A 23,384-nucleotide genomic window follows, 5' to 3' on the forward strand; every position below is an offset into this window, starting at 1 on the left:
GGCACATCTCATCTCCAGTGCTGTGAACCCTGCTACTTAAGAATATGCCTGTGACCTTCAGATAAAATGGTATGAATCTGGAGTTTGCTTCAAAATGATATAGGAGAAAGGGGAAGTGGTGGGGGCACAGATGATCCAAAATTAGCTAAAGAGTTGCAAATCATTGCAGCTGGGTGCTGAGTGCATGGGAGTTCCAGTGCCACTCAATCTGTGGTCTGGAACAGGTGCCCATGTGCAAACTATTATTAGTCTATGAAGATATGAGTAAGAGAGACGGAGAGAAGCATTCAGAAACTTTTATAGCAAACCAACAGAGTAATGCTATGTCTGTTAAATCTAATAATAAAAGAATTTTGTCTGTCTTTGCTTTTTAATCTTGTTTTCCCAGGAATTTACTTTTTACAAAACTATCAGACTTTGACTAATTGCACATTAATTTTTTAAAAAAGACATGTAGATTGAGAAGTCCTGCTTTATATGGTCAGTCTATACTCACATATAAATTTACAATGATATAGATTTTTGTTATTTTACAAATACAAAGATGAATGTAAGACACAAAGCTGCCTGTGAGTTGGCCTGATGGAGGTGCCCTCCCCATCCCTCAGTGCACCCGCCAGTAAGACAGGCGTGGGCAGGGTGATGTCCTTCCCGCAGGGCCGAGCCCGTTGCAAGGTGTTTATTTCAGCATCATCTCCAGTTCTGAGGGGCAGCTCCTTGGGTAAGTGTTTGCAGAGTTTAAACTCACACTTTCCCTTTTTCTCTCTCACAAAGGACAAATGTTAGCCCACTGAGGGATTTTTTTTTTTTTTTAACTTAAGTAGAAGAGTATACAAACACTACAAGTCCATATCAGTCAACATGAGAAAATTATGCTTTCCAATTAAGTTATTGAAAAAAACTGTGTGTATGTATACAGGTACATTTGCATTGAAAAGAATATCTAGGTTTGATTTCAGTCCTTTCTCCTGTTCTCACAATAAAAGTGGCCCCTGGCCATTCATTTTAAGGTCAAAAACTCCTGCTGCCCCAGGGCAGCGAATATGCTTCTGTTAATCATCTTGATTCCCCTGGAGGAGGGAGTTAAAGAAACCAGCTTAGACCCGGGGCCCAAACATCTCAAATGCAGCCAGCTCCGTTTTCTCTGTCAGCTTCGTCCTAACAGCGAATGATCACTTAATGCCTTGAAAGCTAAACATCATTGAAAGGGGGAATCTGCTTTTGAGGACAGGGAAAGAAAATGAAAATATGCCGGAGGATGACTCTAGGTCTTTTTTTTTTTTTTTTTTTTTTTGAGACGGAGTCTTGCTCTGCCACCCAGGCTGGAGTGCAGTGGCCTGATCTCAGCTCACTGCAAGCTCCGCCTCCCGGGTTTACGCCATTCTCCTGCCTCAGCCTCCCGAGTAGCTGGGACTACAGGCGCCCGCCTCGTCGCCCGGCTAGTTTTTTGTATTTTTAAGTAGAGACAGGGTTTCACCGTATTAGCCAGGATGGTCTCGATCTCCTGACCTCGTGATCCGCCCGTCTCGGCCTCCCAAAGTGCTGGGATTACAGGCTTGAGCCACCGCGCCCGGCCAGACTCTAGGTCTTTTGTCCTGGGACACGGCAGCCTGAGAGGTATCCCCACGGGATGACCCTGCAGGGTCCTGTGGCTACTGCTTTAGGCTTGCCGGGAAATAACGACTTGAGGGAAAGGGCTGCAGGGGAGCCTTCGCAGGGCTCCGCCTGTAAGGGTATGAGCACCAGGTTCCCTGTAATTAAGAAGCAGCCTGCTCCTGTGAAGACAGCACTGCCACCCCATCTGCCAGGCCCGCGGGAGCTGGCACCGCGCCGCCCTGCCTGCCGCCCTGCTACCCACCGGATCCTTGGAGACCGCCTTTGATGGAGCGTTTATGCCAAGCTTTTCCAGAGGATAGACAATCTGTCGTCGTGGTCGCACGGGAACCAAGTAATGAAGGGCAGATGTCAGGGAGTGGGCGTAGGGGTTCTGGAACTGAAAGACAGCAATCTATATTTTAGGGGAGAGAATGTCAGAGAGGCTCAGCACAGATGTCTGCGTACAGCTTTACAAATACAAAACTCTTAACTCGGCCAAGTCAGAGAGGAAAAAAAAAAATCAGCAAATAAACAAACATACTCTTCGAGCAGTGGAATGAATTGTAGATAATGCCTGACACTAATGAAGATAATTACGAGAGTAATTACATTACTATCTCTGTGGGAATGACAGATAAACAAGTGGTTTGGTTTATGGGATTTTTCAGTACAAGTATTTTCCCCGGGAGGATATTCTTCTCCATAGTGATCATGCATCAGCTTGATCTGACCCCATTAAGCTGTGTTATCTGCATCCTGTTAACCTTTGTATGTTTGGCACAAGCTGCTTTAAGAAGACACATAGATAAAAATGTCATCCAAGGAGTAACTTAGCAGGGATGTGAAAATCCTCCTGTTTGTAAAAGTCACTCACAGTGACTTCAACCGGACCTCTGTTCAACAATAACAACAACAAAAACTGTTTTGGAACAAAAAGATAAAACTGAGAAGTGGGGGTGGGTGTGGGAGAAGTAGATCATATTATTTACATCTAGACTAATACTAAATTATGAATTGGATTTATACTTACTGAAATGAACTATGATAAACCATGTCTTAGGGGAATGCTTTAAGTATGGATTTTATCCAGTTTTAAAAACTTAGCAGAGAAAACCAAACACGGTGATCTTTATTTCTGTCACATTTATGAAATCTTAGGGTTTTGGTGAAATGAACTAAAGACATTGTAACCATTTAAATCTGAAGAGTCAGACTGTAAAATCAAAACTTTTAATGATACATTTATTGAATTTAAGCTGGAAAGCAAAGAAAAACAACTGTAGATGCATTTTAATAAATAGATGGTTTACATATGACTTTTTGCAGTTTTAAAAATAGCCCCTGGCATTTCTAAGAGCTTCTAAAATGGTTTTCTAAAATCCTTCACCACTGAACTTCCCAACCTGACTTCACAAACTGAAAAACAGACCCCTAGCCAGCACCCTGTTTTTATGCCTGAAAGAGCTCTTAATACATGCCTTGACCAGACAACAGAGAGAAAACCATCCCCATAATGTGAGCCAAAAAGCTCAACTTTACTGTAGTCAGCTGGGGATTTACAGCAGAATTTGGGAATTCTTACTCAAATTACTTGGAACTGCTTCATACACTTGTTTTAAATGAATATGTGAAATCAACTGGAAGTGCAGACTGAGAAGAAATCTGTTTCCAAGCATGTTTTTAGAGGCTATATACAACAGTGTGGAACATATTCCTAATTTCATACTATTGAGGTAAATGTATAAACATTTAATGAAATGCCCAAGGTATTATTTTTATTATGGATGCAAATGGGCTTTCTCTAACCCAGCACATCCAGGCAATTTCATGAATAAAAACAAGAAAGTAATATCACATCCTGAAGGTCACAAAATTGGCATTTGGCCAAGTGCAAAGTAAAAGAAAACTGTGCAGGACCAGGATTTTCCAGCAGAACTGTTACCTTCCCATCTCAGTGAGTTCAAAGCTGGGCCATTTCATTGCCATGGTGCTGCATTTTGATAGCCAAAAAAAAAAGAAAAGCTATGGCAGAGTCTACATCTCACTCAAAACCTTTTCTATTTTTCTTCTTTCTTCCCCATTCCCTCTGGACTTCTCCAGAAGGTTTTCCGAACTTCTCCAAAAGGTTTTTGTTAAATAAAATACACTGGCGAGATTATTGCTATGTGTATGTACTAACACACTTTAGATTGTTTAATAAATAGACATGTTGGCCGGGCCGGTGGCTCAAGCCTGTAATCCCAGCACTTTGGGAGGCCGAGACGGGCGGATCACGAGGTCAGGAGATCGAGACCATCCTGGCTAACACGGTGAAACCCCATCTCTACTAAAAATACAAAAACTAGCCGGGCGAAGTGGCGGGCGCCTGTAGTCCCAGCTACTCGGGAGGCTGAGGCAGGAGAATGGTGTAAACCCGGAGGCGGAGCTTGCAGTGAGCTGAGATCCGGCCACTGCACTCCAGTCCGGGCGACAGAGCGAGACTCCGCCTCAAAAAAAATAAATAAATAAATAAATAAATAGACATGTTAATAATAAGGCACTTTAAGATGTCTTAGCTCCCTTTTGCTGATAAGAAGAAATGAGACAATGTCAAAGACTCTAGGCAGAACATGGGAAAGTTTGAGTTTATGAGTGGAATCTTATGGGGCAACTTCTACCTGCTCTAGTGGTTGAATCCCTTCACCCCAAGTCTACATCAAGTTGAGGACCAATGTTGTCAGTGACTGAGAGATCAATTTACAGGGAAAAAGCCCTTGGGAATCTAGCTTGAAAAGCCCCTTGCCTATGGAACAACCAGACACCTTATATGAGTGTGTGAGTGTGTGTGTGGGGGGGGGGGGGTGAGTATATGTGTGAATGCATGAGTGTGTGTGAGAGTGTGGTATATGTGCATGAATGCATGAGAGTGCGTGGGGTGTCTGTGTGTGTGTGTTTGTGTTTGTGACTCTTCTAGGCAATGGGGATATAGCTTTGAACAAGACAGATAAAAGCATGGCTGTGTTCATGGTAAAATAGATAACTTCAGTTGGTGGTGAGTGCTGCAAGGAACACTAAAGTGGGATGGGACGTATGCAAGTAAGATGGAGGGTGTGCGATCTGTGCATGCACATACACACCATGTATACACATCAGATTCGTGTCTATTACCACAGTATTACTCCACGCAAGTGTGGCAAGTGTTACATGGGGTTACATTGGCATCAGGTATCTCCACACTTTCTCTCCATCACCTACTGGGGGTGTGTACAGTGCTTATTTGGAATGGTGGGATAGCATGCCAGTCTTCTAAAATAGAATTAATTTATTCTATGGATTCATCACTGAAATGTTCTTTGCTTGAAGGAATGAATAGGATCATGTTGGCGCTGCACTCGTGCATCATAAAAAATTATTAGATTTTCACGTCTGAGTATTTTTGCATGGTTTTCAGTCTCCGTTTTGTCAATATAGAAAAGCCAACATATTTTACTACCAATGATATTAGTTGTGATTGTGTCAGAAATTTGAAGCCTACAGAATATCACTGTAGTCTTTGAAAAAGGCAAAACTAAATATGGCCATTGGAAATTCAGACCCATGTTATCATCAAAACCCATCATGAGAGGGATGAATAAAATGTGGCACACAACACCAACAACACTGTGAACACTGACCTGCTGGGAAAGGGAATCGCACCATTCTCTCACCTTGCCTTCTCTGGATTTTGGGTAAACAGGGTAGTAGAGACAGGATTTAAAGCCTAAACGCAGGATCTCCTTCAGAAAGAACTTGGTGTAGTGCCGGAAAATGGGGTTGAGGGCAAAGTGATGCATGTGCCCGTGTTCTTCGCGCTGGTGGTGACTGAAGTAGATGAAATCTTCAATGTTGTAATGTGACCGTATATACTCAATGTCCTACAGAAGAGACAGAAGGGATGGTTTCTACAAGCATTTTAAACAAACGGCATGCATTTTGTGATAAATATCTTTTAAGAATTACTTTAGGTATGACAGTAAGAAATGTGTTTTTCTTTTCCATATTTGCCACCTCATCTTCACGGTAAATTTTTTAAATTAGAAATTACATTTCCTGAGAGCTAGTTGTTCTGATGGATTGTCTTTGGGGGATGGCAGCACAGCTTGTAATGTGCTCCTTGCACACCATGGCTGCTATCAACTCAGAGAGCCTCGAGTCTCTGCCGTTGGCCAAGTGACAGGACAGCAGCTCCATACCACTCAGGCGAAGTGAGCACAAGCCAGTCAGTGCAAGAGACTGAGCCCATGGGAAATTAGGGAGTCAGGCAGACAGAGCCACTGGTGTTTTCTGATGCGTTACCATTCACCTGTTAGTGTGGAAATGTGTCACCCCCAAGTCACACACTTTGTTTTGTTTTGCTTTTTTTCATTTGAGACAGAGTCTCACTCTGTCACCCACGCTGGAGTGCCCCGGCGTGATCTTCGCTCACCGCAACCTTTGCCTCCTGGGTTCAAGAGATCCTCCCACCTCAGCCTCCCAACCAGCTGGGATTTCAGGCGCCCACCATCATGCCTGGCTAATTTTTTTGTGGTTTTAGTAGAGATGGGGTTTCACCATGTTTGGCCAGGCAGGTCTTGAACTCCCAGCCTCAAGTGATCTGCCCGCCTCGGCCTCCGAAAGTGCTGAAATTACAGGTGCAAGTCACTATGCCTGGCCCCAAGTCATACACTTTGATTACATGTATGGCTGGCTGGCCTACAATAAAACTGCATAATTGGGCCTTATCCCTGTGCACTTCTTAAACCTTCTATCCCCCTTGATGTGTAATATTTTTACAGTGGAAGGTAATTTAAAGAACTGATGAGTGTCTTCCCATGTAAAGGAAATATCAGGCACACTGCTCTTGTTTCCACAGGTCTGGTTCTGGTCCCCCCTCTGTGCCCACACTGCACTGGGATCCCAGGTCTCCTTCATGCTAACTGTGCCCTGGGCCAGCCTGTCCTGTGTCACCTCCCAGCAGTGCACGCTGTCAGGAGCATGGGGGGAGGGGAACACTCCAAGGTGGGTGTGACTCTCTGATGACAGCAGCAGTAAACGCACCCAAAATGCAGGAAAAATCAAATCATATGGAGCTTGCAAAACACTAACTTATATTTCTCCTTGTTTTCCACAGTAAAATTATTTTAAAAGCCTACTTTCAAGAACAGAAATTGGAGAATGCAAGGCCCCTGATGTGTTCTGTGATCAGCAAGGCTGGCACCAGCAAATCCATGAAAACTGTGGCATCTGGGGCCAAGCTTCTCGAGGTCCCCTGCCTTTCCAGCTTTTGTCACAAAGCACAGAGGAAACAGAGCTCAGGGTAACCAGGCCAGTGACGGTACCCTAGGGCAGTTCTGCAACCTTTCAGTCTGCATTGACCCTGTAATGGCCTTTATACTATAAGACTTTTCTTTAATTACCAAGGAGGCATCCCTCATTATAAAATAAAATGAATGATAAGTATAGGACTGAGAAATCATTGAAAAACAAAAAGCCAACAGAGGTTATTAGCTCAAAACAGCAGATGGGCCATGTGCATCTAATTTTCTTCCCATCCCAAATCCCTTAAAATAACAACAAAAATTATTTTTGGTGTAATGAGAGCATATTGGAGGACAAAAAAGTAAGGCAGTTTTACATTGGAAGGAAACCCTACCACTAGGTGAAACCTTCTTACCTTGGGCCACCTGGAGTCCCTGCCTGTCGGCTGGTACTCCATTCAAGCACACAAAGGGAAGCCAGACACTGCCATACCCTCCCAATCAGACAGAGGGACGGTGGCACTACCAGTGACAGAGGAGACGCCATGGAGAAACATACAAGCACAACTGTCAAGGATACCCATGCCAGCCACCCAAACTGATCATTTAATCTTTCACTCATGACAAGGACAGACTTTTGAGGAAAACTGACAAATAAAAAAAGACCAGCATAGAGAAACATACAACTTACTACAGAGAAGACAAATTATTCAGAAAATAGCAGAGAATTAAAAAAATTCTACAGAGCGTACTCAGAGAGATCAAAAAGGATCTTGCATGTAATACCAAAAAGGAACAAGCTGATACCAAAAAGGAACAACAGAGAACAAGAGACTTGGAAGTTAAATAGATGAACTCTGAAATAAGGATACCAATACAATACTTGGGTAATAGAATAAACACAGCTGAAGAATTAGAGATTTGGAAGACAAAATTGAGGAAATCTAAAATGATGAGTAAAATGTAACATATATATGTTTAGAGACATCGAAGAATCAATTCAAAAGATCTAATATCCATCTAAAAACGAATTTAAGAAAAGGAGAATGGAGAAAATGGAGGAGAAGAAATAATTAATGAAATCATAGAAGAAAAATTGCCAACAGAGACATAAGATACTTCTTGGCAAAATTTCAGAATTCCAGAGACAAAAAGAAAATTTAATTCTCGAGAAAGAAAGCAAACAAACACACATTTATTCATAAAAGATCAAGAATCAGGTTGGTATCAGATTATATTTTATCAATGACATTGGATACAGATTTAACAATCTGATGAGAAATAATTAGAATGAGGCTGTCGCAGATGGCTGATGCCTGTAATCCCAGCATTTTGGGAGCTTGAGGGGGGGGCAGATCACCTGAGGTCAAGAGTTCAAGACCAGACTGGCCAACATGGTGAAACCCCATCTCTACAAAAAATACAAAAATTAGCCGTGTGTGGTGGTGCACACCTGTAATTCCAGCTACTCAGGAGGCTGAGGCAGGAGAATCGCTTGAACACGGGAGGCAGAGGCTGCAGAGAGCCGAGATCGCATCACTGCACTCCAGCCTGGGGGACAGAGCAAGACTCCATTTCCATAATAATAATAATAATTTGAATGAGAATTCTACACACAGCCAAATGAGTATACAAGTAGGAGGACCAATGAAAATTTCTCATATTTGTGTGGACCCAGGGACCTTACTACCCAACACCATCTCTAAAAGAATAACTAACTCCAAGAAATATGGGATCAAAAAGAGGAATAAATCTAAGAAAGAGAAAAGTGTGCAATATATTAAAGAAATAAAACCATGTGAACATCTCGATGTCAAAAACACATTCGATAAAATTCAACACTCATCCATAATAAAAACTTTTAATAAGATAGAGAAGAAAATTTCCCTTACTTGTTAAGGGATATCTATCAGAAACCTACAGCTACGATTATGCTAAATGGAGGAAAGTATAGAATCATTCCATTAAAATCAAGAACACCAGAAAGGCAGCTATTATTAATACTATTACTCAATGTTGTTCTATCCATACACTAAAACTGGAGAAAGACTAAAGGTATAAATATTGAAAAGGAAGGTGTAGCAGGTTCTCTTATCCAAAGAATCGTAAGATGACCGCCAGGACAGTACCTGTCATCCCACATCCTTCATGCTCTTCTGCAAAGTGACTCTGCCACACCCCCATTGAGAGAAGCCCGCCTCCACCCCTTGTGTCTGAGCGTGCCCTCTAACTGCTCTGACCAGTAGAATAGGGTGGAGGTGACGCTGCGGCAGAAAAGTGAATCAGCTGAAAAACTCTCCAAGCTCAAAGATATTTCATAAAGGTGATTGAATACAAGATAAAAATACAAACACTAGTAGCTTTCCCATATACAAGACAAACATTTAGAAAATATGAGAAAAAGTGTATACTCACGAATACCAAGAGAAATCATAAAACACATAGAAATAAATGATCAATGTCTAGAACTGTGTCAGGTCAGGGTCTCAGCAGGAAACAGTATGATCAAATTAGGATAATTGGAGGCAGGTTTAACACAGGAAATATTTACAAGGATGGGGCAGGTGTAAGAAGATAAGTAGAGACTATGCCACAGCAACTGCAAGCTATTCCCACCCTAAGAGGGTGGCACAGGAGGAGGGCTGGTTATAGGAATCCAAAAGGAGAGCATCATGAAGAGGTTGCCTTGAAATGTCAGGGAACTCAGTGGAGATCAGCCTGCTGAGGCATCAGACGTCACTGTCCCCTCCTCCTTCTGTCAGGGCTCTCCATCCACCAAACCCAACAGGCAGCCAAACGGCAAAGGCACCCATCATGCTGTGCCCATCAGTCAGGCTCCTGGGACAGAACAGGGCGAAGAAAGGTGGAGAATGGACTCACAGACAAACAAAAACCCATATGGCACAAAACATGATGCAAAGAAAACCATATGAAAGAAGCCACAAAACGTTTCTGAAGAACCCAAAAAGTTAAACAACAACACAACAACAACAACAACAACAACATAGAAAGCCATAATCCATGATCCTAGTAGGGAAGTCTCTATATTTTAATGTCAATTCTGCCTAAATTGTTCTATAGAATCCACATAGGTACAACTATATTAATAATAAGCATCACAAGGTTTGGGAGAGGAAATAGCCAAGAAAAAAAAAAAAAAAAAAACAAGAAAATTTAGAAGACACCAAATGAGAGAACACTCTTCTACTAGATATAAAAGCACATGATAATGCAATAGGTATCAACAGATAAATCCATGGAAAAGGAGAGTTTAAAAATTGACATAGAGGCATATAGAAATTTAATGAATGTAAAAGCAGCATTTTAAAATCAAAAGGGAAAGAATGGACTATTCAGTAATAAGTGCTTTGAAATAGCTGGCTGTGCACTGGGAAAAAATAAAATGACATCTCCATTTGACACACACACACACACGATATATGTAACAAGTGCAAAAAAGAATGCTGGAAGGGATAAATGCATCACTACAGTAGTAATACTTTGGGGAGAGCAATGGAATATATCAATATGTGTATAGGTGGTGGAAAGTTGAGTTTTTAGGGTGAGAATGCTTTCATGTAGTCTTTGTAATATATTAAATATTGTGAACTGCAAAAAAATGGAGAATTGCAAGTCCTCCAAGTGGGGTAGAGGCAGATGATGACGATACCCATCAGAAAAAGGAGGCATTCACATTAAATAAGTAAAAGTACAACTCCAAAAGGGGCGTTTGGGCTAATTCATGATATAGCAAGGCACAATCAAAGAAATTAAAATCCACTTCACAATTTACCATTTCATTTCTGATCACTGCAATACCAACTATTTGTTCTGCAACTTCAGCTACAAATGCCTGCAGCAGTGTTCCATCCTGAAAAGATAAGCATATATTTTAAGATCCTTAAAAATACGGCTATGAATGTTTTTGTAAGCAGGCAACAGTGGGTCTTAACCACGTTCACATAACAACAACAACAACAACAGAACAAGCATCTGTCAACACCTACTTTGGATCAGGTAGTAAGTTAAACGCCCTCCCTATGTCCACTGGATCCTCACACCAACCCTATGAGATATTATTATTATTATTGTTGTTGTTATTATTATTATTATCAGTTTTGAGATGGAGTTTTGCTCTTGTTGCCCAGGCTCGAGTGCAATGGCATGATCTCGGCTCACTGCAGCCTCCGCCTCTGGGGTTCAAGCAATTCTTGTGCCTCAGCCTCTCAAGCAACTGGGACTACAGGTGCTCAGCTAACTTTTGTATTTTCAGTAGAGACGAGTTTACACCACATTGCTCAGGGTGGTCTTGAACTCCTGGCCTCAAAGAATCCACACACCTTGGGTTCCCAAAGTGCTAGGATTGCAGGCGTGAGTCACCACACCCGGCTTCAGGGTTGAGACTTAATAAAGTTAATAATTTTACTGCTTCATCAAGGATATTCCTTAGTGAAACCAGCTTTTCCTTTCCTTTTTCTTTAATTGACATACTTGTAGATTTACATGCAGTGTAAGAAATAAAACAGAATTTCTTGTACACTTTGTTCAGTATCCCCTAATGATAACATTTTGCATAACCATAGTATAATACTACAAGCAGGAAACCAACACTGTTACAATTGTGTGTGTGTGTGTGTGGTGTATGAAGTTTCACATGATTTCATCACCTCTATAGGTTTATGTATCCACTACTGTAGTCAGAATATTGAACAGTTCTAATACCACAAAATCCCTTGAGTTGCCCCTTCTGTCCCCATCCTCCCCACATCCTTAACCTCTGGCATCAAATAACCTGTTCTCCATTTCTAAAATATTATCACTTCAAAGTGTCATACAAATGGAACTCTAGAGGATATAACCTGTAGGGGTTGGCTTTTTCCCCACTCAGTATAGTTCTCTGGAGATTTATCCAAGCCGATACATGAATCAAGAGTTCATTTCTTTCATTGCTTACTAGTATTCCAAGGCATGATGTTCCACAGTATGTTTAACCATTCATCTGTTGAAGGATATCTGGGCTGACAATAGCTGCTATGAACATTAGTGTAAAGTCTTCATTTCTCTGGATCAAATGCCCACAAGTGCAATTGTTAGACTATAAGATAGTTGCAGTTTTAGTTTTTTAATAAACAGCCAGGGCTGGGCACGGTGGCTCACTCCTGTAATCCCACCACTTTGGGAGGCTGAGGCAGGCAGATCACTTGACACCAGGAGTTCGAGACCAGCCTGGCCAATGTGGTGAAACCCCGTCTCTACTAAAAATACAAAAACTACAGGTGGGCACCTGTAATCCCAGCTACTCATGAGGGTGAGGCAGGAGAATCACTTGAACCCAGGAAGCGGAGGTTGCAGTGAGCCAAGATCACGCCATTGCACTCCAGCCTGGGTAACAAGAATGAGACTCTGTCTCAAAATAAACAAATAAATAAAAATAAAAATAAAAAATTAAACAGGCAAAATATTTTCTAGAGTGGCCGCACCGTTCTACGTTCCCACCAGCAACACTAGAGATCCAGTTTCCCCACATCGTCGCCAGCATTTAGCGACTAGTGGCATCACTGTTTTTTGTTTCAGTCATTCTGATGGCTTTGCAGGGATATTCCACTGTGGTTTGCTCTTTCGGTAGTTACTGGGATGATGGTGAAGAACACCAGGACCACTAGGACATTTGCTGCCACTTCTGTGACCTACTCTGAGGTGGCACTGGCTTCATCCACCATTGCTATTGTTTTTGCATCATAAGTACAGATCTCAACACAGCGGAAAATGAATAAAACAGTTTTTACCTTGCAGTCTCCCAGAAAATCCATGTTTCAGAGGCCCCCAAGGTTCTTTAGACCACACTTTGAGAACCAGGGCTTGACCTCATACCACTTAGAGGGCCAGGAGGGAAGGAACAAAAAATGAAGAAACAGAGAGTCCAAGACAAACCAAAGCAAATACCATGTGCTGAAGGGAAGCTGTATTTTAGTTTACTCTGATGTCTTCGTAAATAGTAAACATTTGTGTGCACACCATTATGTTTAGGTGTTTGGTGTCTTCCTTCTGATGACTTAAAAATTACCTAAAAGGTTTTTTTCCAAAAGAGCGAATAACTGGAACTCCCCAAATGACTTCAACAGTAGAATGAAGACCTAAATGGTGGTATATTCATGCCATGAAATACTTCATGCTATAATATGAATGACTCTTACAAACATATTGCTGAGCAAAAGAAACTTGGTATCAGAAAACAAGTGGTATGATTCCATTTATGTAGAGTTCCAAAATAGGCATAGCCAATCTCTGATCTTAGAAGCAAGGTGGTATTAACTTAGGGGAAGGCCTGAGTAGAGGCATCGGGGAACTTCCGGCAGGCTGTGGTTAGTCTGTTTCTTAAAATGTGCTGGTTACATGGTGTATGAAAATTGTGAAAGCCATCACACAGTTTATTGGTTATACCTCAATAAATTTTGTTCAAAATAAAATGTATCAAAAAAGTGACTATGCACAATATTCTTTAACTATCTGCATCTTTCCATGTGTAGTTAGATTAACTGGCATGGCCCTTAAGATAGCAGTATTAATTTATAGACTGCCACAAGCCTGACTTTTGCCATAGCACATACATGCATTACTACACTAGAAAGAGAACCCAACACTTATCATGCAGGATCTTTCCCAGACCATGTAATCCTGGGGGATACAGCCAGCTCAACAAAAGGGTCTGGTCAGACTCATCATTCAATAGGCTCAAATAGGGTCCCACTACCCTCAATCTGGTACCCAGTGCTGCTGAGGTGGGCACCAGATACCCGTGGATTCCTAAGCTACCCTTCCCTAATATTACCCTTCCCTAATAAATAGGATCTATCTCATTTTGATATGATTGTTTGGATCAAGTCCAAACTTTCTATCTTCATGAGAAGGATTTTGGGTGTCTGATCCCTCTGGGGGATCCCCACTGAGAATGGCCGCACTTCCTTAAGTCCCAGTCTCCATGGTTTCCTCTTCTGCTCCCATCTTCTGACTCTATCTCCACTGCCCCCTGCCATATGATTTTCCAACTCAGATCCAAGGAAGTTTCAGGGCTGAATCTACATGGGTCATCACAATGGCCCCATATCCTGAGGTCTGGTCATATCACGTACTTACAGGGTCTTTGCGAGCCTTGTTGTAATGGTCTAAGTCCTCCAATATGCTTTTATTCAACATGAGGGTGCTGACAAGATTTTCCACACCAGGAGTATCCAAGAGAGTGGCAAATCTTATATGAATGGACCTGGGTAAGGAGAGGAATATATTTTTAAGTTAAAGTAATAAATATGTATTCCCCCACAAATGGAGACAGAATTGTAACATATCACACTTATATAAAATAATATCCAGTAAAGTATGTTTATATAACATTGGGGTTTGAGTAATTATAAAAGTAACTCATTTCATTATAGAAAACCTGAAACACAAAAACGTGTGAAGAATAAGGTAAATATCACTGATAATGCCATTAACCAAAGACAACACAGAGATACTTTAAATATTTAGTTTATAATAGCACTATGATTTATTTCATAAACAGAATCAAAATCCTTCCAATTTTTAAATTATTGTTAGGAAGAAGTCACATTGCACCAGGGCTGGCTTCATGGGTGTGGGACCCACACAATGCTGTGTGCTTTTAGAGCCTCACACTCACAGTTTATTGCTCTGAGGCCACCGTTCAAAAATTCTTAATAATTTTATCTTTGACTTCATGTTTTTAAGTGAAGTTAAGTGACACAATGGAGCATGTCAGGGGCCTTGGAGCCTCGACTCACGTGTGCTCCCCACGGTCTCTCCATGATGCTTTTCTCCCACCTGTTCCCTGCCCCTGGCACCCTGGGCCCTAGAGAGCCTCCCCATTCCTGCCTCACGACAGCTGCCTCCTCCTTCTGCCGGGGTGACACTGGTTGCATTGGTTGGGGGAAGCCCGTGTTCAGCCAACACACAGGCGGGTTCCTAGACAAGGGTATAGTACAAGGTACAAGCTACATGGGTATAGTACAAGGTACAAGCTACATGGGTATAGTACAAGCTACATGGGTACAGACAAGGGTATAGTACAAGGTACAAGCTCATGAGTCAGGTACATGACACATGGAGTCTCTGGTCAGACCAAGGGAGTGGTTGTCCCCACCCTGGGCAGGCAGTGCCATGGCGTGTTTGGCTAGCAACTCAGTGTGGGCCTCCTACCCATCCTCCACCCAGGGGTTCAGTGCATCCTGGTGCAGAGGTTGCAAGCTCTTAGTTGGATGCCTGTTTGCCATGGGTTGGAGCTCATGGGAAGGAGAGACTGATTGCCCCACACGAGGCCAGAGTCTCACATTTTCATTTTGCAGTGGGTCCTGTACATTATGTAGCTGGCCTTGCAGTGAATTCTCTGAAGTTACTAGGGTATTATTACTCAATGGGACAACGCCATTCCTCCTCGCGCTGATACAATAAAATATCCTAATCTATTTAACCGTCAACTGTAGGGAACATCTGTGCTTAAATTTTAATACATGCTTCCATATTATGAACAAAGTATCATATTTGCGAAGAACAATATCTATATCTATAATTAACTAATAAAAAGATGAACAACTAATACCATCTTAATAATGTTTATGAGCAATTTTAAGCGAAAGGTAAGAACTTTGTTATATGACCACTTTACACCAAAATCTAGTTCAGTGGATTAAAGATGGAAATGTAACAAACAAGACCACAAAAGCACCAGGAAAACACTCAAGCGAATTAAAAACATATATCCACACAAAACCTGTACATGAATGTTCATAGCAGCATTCTTCACAATAGCCCAAGAGAAAACAACCCAAATGCCCACCAACTGATGAATGGATAAACAGAGTATGATTTATACATACAACAGAAAACTATTCAGCCATAAAAGAAAATAAAGTACTGACACATACTCCAACATGCATGAACTTTAAAACATTGTGCGAAGTGAGAGAAACCATATACAAAAAGGCACGTGTTGTGTAATTCCATTTATATGAAATGTCCAGAACAGGCAAATTTACAGTGTAGAAAGTGGGTTAGTGATTGTTGGGGGCTGAGGGGAGAAGAGAATGGGAGTGACAGCTTGATAGGTGCAGGGTCTCCTTTGGGTGATACAAATGTTCTAGAACCAGGTAGAGGTGGTAACTGCACAATGCTGTAACTCTACTACAAACCACTGAATTGTACATTTGAAGTGGGCAAATTGTATGGCATGTGAATTACATCTCAATAAAGCTGCTACAAAAATACATATAATGCCAAAATAATTGAAGGGAAAAGGGAATGGCAGCTAATAGCAAAAAAAAATAAGCTGGCATAGCTATATAAATATCAGATAAACCAGATCTTAAGGCAAAAATCATGAGAAAAAGGTCTTTGTTTGATAATAAAAGTTCACTAGGAAGACATAAAAATACCGTTATCTATAGGTGTCTAACAATAAAGCTCCAGGATACTGAAGTAAAAATGGACAGGGTTATGAGAAGAGTTTGAAATTTACCATCATATTGGTAGAGTTTAATATGGTAGAGCTCTCTCAGAAACTGGTGTCAGACAACACATTTAAGATACTGTGGAAGATCTGGATAAACTTCAGCTAAAGTATACTACATCCCCCAAATAAAAAAGACATGGCCATCTAAGAGTTGTCTCACTGTTTCCATTCCAAAGCCCTCCAGCCAGCTGTCTTTCCTGTCTTAGGTAATGACAACCCCATCCTTCCAGTGGTTCAGGCCCAGACCTTTGGCTTCATCCGTTTTCTTGCACACCTCTCTTTCAGCCTCACTTTGGGCTGACTCTACTTTCAAAATGCATCTAAGAATGGAACGACTTCTCAAGACCTCCAATGCTAGTCCAGTCTCCACCACCTCTCTCCTGGGTTGCTGGAACAGCATCCTAGTGTCTCTCTACATTTCTGCCATTGTCCCTGACAAGCCATCCTCCACCAATTTGCCAGAGCAATGCTTATCAAATGTTAAGTCAGATCACAAGACTCTTATACTCAAATTCCCAGTAATAGAGGTGTTCTTACCCTCTTTTATGTGTACGGCCCCTCTCAGAATGTTTTTAAATGAATAAAGTAAGATACATAAGATTATAATATATGAGCTTCATTAAACAAACACGATTCAGCAGGGAGTCTAATAATTACTACAATTTTGCTACATTGACGAGCATAAGCTTGCACTCCCAGTAAAAGCCAAAGTTCTACAGTGGCTGAGAGCACCCTCCCCGACTCCCCACGACCACAACCTCCTTCCCTGTGCCCTCCCTCTGGGATTGCTGCTTGCTCTGACTCATCTCCAAACAGTTGGCTTCTTGGTTTCTCTGCTCTGCAGCACAGGCCACTGTGCTGTTCCTCAAACATGCCAGACATAATCTCTCATCAGAAGTTCCTACTTGAGGAAGTTCCTACCTCATCAGAAGGTCCTACTTCATTAGAAGTTCTTACCTCATCAGAAGTTCCTACATCAACAGAAGGTCCTACCTCATCAGAATTCCCCACCTGAGAAAGTTCCTACCTCATCAGAAGTTCCTGCCTCATCAGAAGTTCTTACCTGAGGAAGTTCCTACCTCATCAGAAGTTCCTACCCGTAATTCTCCTCCAGCAAATCTATGAGCCTGTTCCATCACCTCAACATTTGAGTCTTTGCTGAAACTTCACCCTCTCAATGACCCTGAAAACCTATTTAAAATTTGGACCCTGACTTTCCAACCTCATTCCCTTTTCTATTTTTCTCCACAGCACTTCCTACTTTCTCTTTATTTTGTTTTTCACTGTTTGTCTCCTTCCACTAGAATAAAACTTGACAAAGATGGGAGTGTTGGTCTATTTGCTCACTGCTGCCACCTCATGGCTAGAGCAATGCCTGCAACATGGTAGATGCTCAATAAATAGCTGTTACGTGAACTAATCATGAAGCTTACATGGAGATAGCCAGAGAGCTTCCCCATGCTTATTATATGTCTTTTTGTGTTTTTTGTTTGTTTTTTGTTTTTGTTTGTTTTTGGTTTTTTTTACATATAATAAATACAACTGAGTTATAAAGAGTGTTATTGGATACTAGACTGGAAAGTGAGAGTAAGCGGACATTTTCCCCCAGTAAGGCTTGCAGCTCAGACCACATCACGGTCCACTGCAAAAGGCCAGGGCTTTTTGTAGCCTACAGTGGTGCCCAATAAATGTTCAGTGGGACATGGGGCTATGTTCCTGCAAAGGAGCACAAAACTGCAAACATTGTTTCACCAGTCTGTCCATGGAAATCTACTGGTGATTAGGGGTCACAACCATTTTGCATTCATCTCTGCAATTCATATTCACCAAAGAGGAATATTTCAGAGCTTTCCTTTGTTCCTAGAATTTCAGGGGGAGGAACAGGCAATGGCAGTATGTTTGTGCCCTCCTCTAAAATGACACTGTCCAGTACAAGAGCCCGTATACTTGAAATGTGGTACTCAGAACTGAGATGTGCTGTAAGAATAAAATATTCACTGAATTGCAGACTTGGTACAAAAAAAGTAATATAAAGTATCTCATTCGTGCTTTTTAAATATTGATTATATGCTGAAACAATACTATTTTGGATATAATGGGTTAAATAAGAAATAAATGTTACAATTAATTTCACCTACTTTTTGATTTTTAAATTAGTGTGGCTATTCAAAAATCTAAAATTACACATGTGGCTCAGAGTGTATTGCTACTGGATGGGGCTGCTCCCTATGTCTGTATTTGCCTTTGAGAACTACTTCCCAAAAGGTTTTTATTCAGCTCAAAAAGCAGAATGTAGGCTGGCTGGGTGAGGTGGCTCACACCTGTAATCCCAGCACTTTGGGAGGCCAAGGCAGGAGGATCACTTGAGACCAGGAGTTCAAGACCAGCCCAGCCAACATGGTGAAACTCCATCTCTACTAAAAATACAAAAATTAGCTGTGCATGGTGGCTCACGCCTATAATCCCAGCTACTTGGTTAGCCAAGGCACTAGAATCACTTGAACTCAGAACCCAGGAGGCAGAGGTTGCAATGAGTCGAAATCATGCCACTGCACTCCAGCCTGGGCAAAAGAGTGAAACTCTATCTAAAAAAAAAAAAAATATTCAGAATGTAGGTCTTATTCCACATGTGACCTTTTTTTGGCAGCTCTGAGGCAAGGTGGCTGTATATACACTATTCTTCCTACAATGGGTGCTGAAAATAGCAGCCTGTTTGTTTTCACTTTAACGAGAATGAGATGTGGGAGACCTGAGGAGGAGGTGGTCTAGCTTCTTTCTTTTCTGGGTAAAGGGAGGAAGAGGTGTGGATTCTTTACTTAGTGTGTTCTGATAGCCGTGTGTCACTATGCACTTCTTCTTTGTGTCTTCACATCTCCTCCTGTTGCATTTTAAAGCATTTTCATAGTATGTGGTTTTGCCTAATAAAGCATTCTCATAGCAAAAAACAAACAAACAAACAAAAAACGGGACACATACTTGTTGTTACATGGGTATTTCCTTTACAAAGGAAATTGCTTTTAATTGCTTCTAGTTGCTTCTACATAGCAATTGGCAGGAAAAAGTGAAAAATGAATAAATGTAAGAAATAAACTCTTAAGACATATTTCCTTAAAATCAAGGATTAAAATGGATTCATTAAGAATTATTCATTCACTCCATCACAAATATTTATTAAACATCTGCTGTGTGCCTCGTGTGTTCTGGGTGCTGGGGATATATCCAGGGAAACAGACAGTCCACAATTTCTGCTCTCATGGAGCTGAACTGCTATTGACTCCAGACCATATTTTGAGAAATAATTCTGAAATTCTTTAAAGTTTTTTTTTTTTTTTTTTTTTTTTTTTTTTTGAGACGGAGTCTGGCTCTGTCTCCCAGGCTGGAGTGCAGTGGCCGGATCTCAGCTCACTGCAAGCTCCGCCTCCCGGGTTTACACCATTCTCCTGCCTCAGCCTCCGGAGTAGCTGGGACTACAGGTGCCCGCCACCTCGCCCGGCTAGTTTTTTTGTATTTTTAGTAGAGACGGGGTTTCACCGTGTTAGCCAGGATGGTCTCGATCTCCTGGACCTCGTGATCCACCCGTCTCGGCCTCCCAAAGTGCTAGGATTACAGGCTTGAGCCACCGTGCCCGGCCTCTTTAAAGTTTTAAATAAGGCACATGAGGTTAGAAGCAGACTAATTGTTATGGAAACCTTCATCTGTGTTTTTGCTAGAGAAAGCACCTTGAAAAATACAATGACTTCAAGACAAAGTTGTTAGGATGCATACTATTTTATTCTCAACAAAAAACACTCATTAGAATCCTTAATTAAAATGACATGGATCTCAAATATATATATCATGTCATCTATATCAACAGAATACTGTTGTCAAATTATCAAGCAGCTATCTTTATTTCTTACCCTATTCTCAGATAAATCATAAAGTTTTATTCATTGAGGGTCTACAAAATGACACCAAGACCTTCTGTGGAATGAACTTTAAATCTGCTAAATAAATATCCAATAAAACAAAGTCTGCTTCAATGATTATGTACTGACTTAGGCCTGGCAGGACCTCAGAAGATGGTGGCTCATTGGATGCACCTAAATGTGGCCCTACTTTCATCTCTGTGCAAGTTTCAAATAGGAAGTTGCTTCTCTCATTTTAGTCATTCTTTCATTTTAGCTATTATGGTGGCTCCCTTCTTTCAGTCCCATGGCCTGTAGCCAGGAAGGAGAACACTCCTACCTCCCTCTATCTGTTCCACGTATCACCTTGCCTGACCTTCCCAGAAGCGAATGTGTACTCAGTAACCAGAAGAGTTTAGCGTTCTTTTCCCAAGGGTGCAAGTATGGTTCTAAAGCCACCCTGAATCAGTGAGGGAGATTAGCTATGTTTTTCATTACCCATCCACATGGCTTCTTCTATCCACAGAAAAAGCAAGGTTTCTGGAGGGCTTCCCAAGGCTTTACCTCTCCAGGTCACCTCTCTCTTATGCTTTCTCTCTCTGATGTACTTAAATGGTCTAACCTGTTAGTCCTCAGGAAATGACACCTCTCCGTGAAGAAGTGATGAAGCCCCGCCCACTGGCCCCTTCTTAAGTCCTGAGAGTCTTGCAGTCTGGGTCACCTGCTTCACAAGAGGTTTGCTTCTCCCTATTTTTGGCTGACTTTGACCTCAAGGATCAGAGTTTCTAGTATTTAACCAGATCACACATACAATAAAGTAGAATATCATACATGAAACTGGAAGGAAAAAGATTTAACACAACTTTTCAATACCAAATTGAGTGGATGGATTGTTTAGACACAAGGTTATGCGTGTGTGTGTGTGTGTGTATATCTATATCTATATCTATATCTATACACACACATAGAAGTATGTATACACATAAATGTGTGTATATATATATACACACACATAAAAGTTGTATATATACACATCTAACTTTTACTTGAAGTTCAGCGGTACATGTGAAGGTTGGTTATATAGGTAAATTTGTGTCATGGGGGTTTGTTGCAGAGATTATTTATCACCCAGGTATTAAGTCTAGTACCCATTAATTAGGTTTCCTGATCCTCTCCCTCCTCCCAACCTCCACCCTTTAATTTGCCCCAGTGTGTGTGTTGTTCCCCTCTATGTGTCCATCTGTTCTCATTATTTAGCTCCCACTTATAAGTGAGAATGTGTGGTATTTGGTTTTCTCTTCCTGCATTAGTATGCGAAGGATAATGGACTCCAGCTCCATCCCATGTTCCCACAAAGGACAATATCTCATTCTTTTTTTATGGCTGCATAGTATTCCATGGTGTATATGTACCACATTTTCTTTATCCACTTTACCATTGATGGGCATTTAGATTGATTCCATGTCTTTGCTATTGGGAATAGTGCTGCAATGAACATGTGTGTGTATGTGTCCTTAGAATGATTTATATTCCTTTGGATATATACTCAGTAGTGGGACTGCTGGGTGGAATATTATTTCTGTTTTTAGGTCTTTGAGGAGTCATCACACTGTCTTCCACAATGGTTGAACTAATTTACACTCCCACAAACAGAGTATAAACATTCCTGTTTCTCTGCAACCTTGCCACCTGTAATTTTTTGACTTTTTTTTTTTTGATGGTCATTTTGACTGGTGTGAGATGGTATCTCTTTGTGGTTTTGATCTGCATTTCTCTAATGATCAGTGAGGCTGAGCTTTTCTTCATATGATTGTTGGCTGCATGTATGTCTTCTCTTGAAAAGGGTCTATTCATGTCCTTTGCCCAGTGTTTTTTTTGTTTGTTTGTTTGTTTTTGTTGTTTTTTTGAGACATAGTCTCACTCTGTTGCCCAGGGTAGAGTGCAGTGGCGTGATCTCGGCTAACTGCAAGCTCCGATTCATGGGTTCATGCCATTCTCCTGCATCAGCCTCCTGAGTAGCTGGGACTACAGGTGCCCAGTTTTTAATGGAGTTGTTTTTTCCTTGTAAATTTGTTTAAGTTCCTTATAGATGCTGGATATTAGACTTTTGTCAGATGCATAGTTTGCAAAAATTTCCTTCCATTCTATAGGTTGTCTGTTCACTCTGTGGATGGTTTCCTTTGCTGTGCAGAAGCATTTTAATTAGATACCATGTGTCAATTTTTTCTTTTCTTGCAATTGCTTTTGGCGTCTTCATCATGAAATCTTTGCCCATTCCTATGTCCAGAATGGTACTGCCTAGGTTGTCTTCCAGGGTTTTTATAGTTTTGTGTTTTACATTTAAGTCTTTAATCCTTGAGTTAATTTTTGCATATGGTGTAAGGTGTCCAGTTTCAGTCTTCTTCATATGGCTACCCAGTTATTCCATCACCATTTATTGAATAGAAAATCCTTTCCCCATTGCTTTTGTCAGGTTTGTTGAAGATTAGATAGTTGTAGGTGTACAGGCTTATTTCTGGGTTCTCTATTCTCTTCCATTGGTCTGTGTGTCTGCTTTTGTACCAGTACCATGCTGTTTTGGTTACTGTAGCCCTGCAGTATAGTTTGAAGTCAGGTAGGGTGATGCCTCCAGCTTTGTTCTTTTTGCTTTGGATTGCCTTGGCTATTCTGGCTCTTTTTCGGGTCCATATGAATATTAAAATAGTTTTTTCTAGTTCTGTGAAAAATGTCAATGGTAGTTTAATAGGAATAGTATTGAATCTATAAATTGCTTTGGGCAGCATGGTCATTTTAATGATATTGATTCTTTCTATCCATGAGCATGGAATGTTTTTCCATTTGTTTGTGTCATCTCTGATTTCTTTGAGCAGTGTTTTGTAGTTGTCCTTGTAGAGATCTTTCATCTCTCATTAGTTAGGTGTATTCCTAGGTATATTATTATTTATTTTTTTTGGCAATTGTGAATGGGATTGCGCTCTTGATTTGACTCTAGACTTGACTGTGGTTGGTGTATAGGAATATCAGTGATTTTTGCACATTGATTTTGTATGCTGAGACTTGCTGAAGTTGTTTCTCAGCTTAAGGAGCTTTGGGGAAGAGACTATGAGATTTTCAATATACGGGATC

General features: G+C 41.1%; 1 protein-coding gene across 1 annotated transcript in view; it reads right to left on the reverse strand.

The window, feature by feature from the left end:
• Positions 1 to 23,384, reverse strand: part of CFAP61 (cilia and flagella associated protein 61) — a 308,416-nt gene that overhangs the window by 155,013 nt on the left and 130,019 nt on the right. Inside the window, exons 14-17 of the mRNA XM_033185470.1 lie at positions 13,986 to 14,112; positions 10,645 to 10,722; positions 5,283 to 5,489; positions 1,859 to 1,993 (exon numbers count right to left, since the gene is read on the reverse strand). Coding sequence (XP_033041361.1) covers positions 1,859 to 1,993; positions 5,283 to 5,489; positions 10,645 to 10,722; positions 13,986 to 14,112 — 547 coding nt within the window. The remainder of the gene's footprint in view (positions 1 to 1,858; positions 1,994 to 5,282; positions 5,490 to 10,644; positions 10,723 to 13,985; positions 14,113 to 23,384) is intronic.

The sequence above is a fragment of the Trachypithecus francoisi genome, unplaced genomic scaffold (assembly GCF_009764315.1).
Source record: "Trachypithecus francoisi isolate TF-2019V2 unplaced genomic scaffold, Tfra_2.0 Lachesis_group21, whole genome shotgun sequence".
NCBI lineage: Eukaryota > Metazoa > Chordata > Mammalia > Primates > Cercopithecidae > Trachypithecus > Trachypithecus francoisi.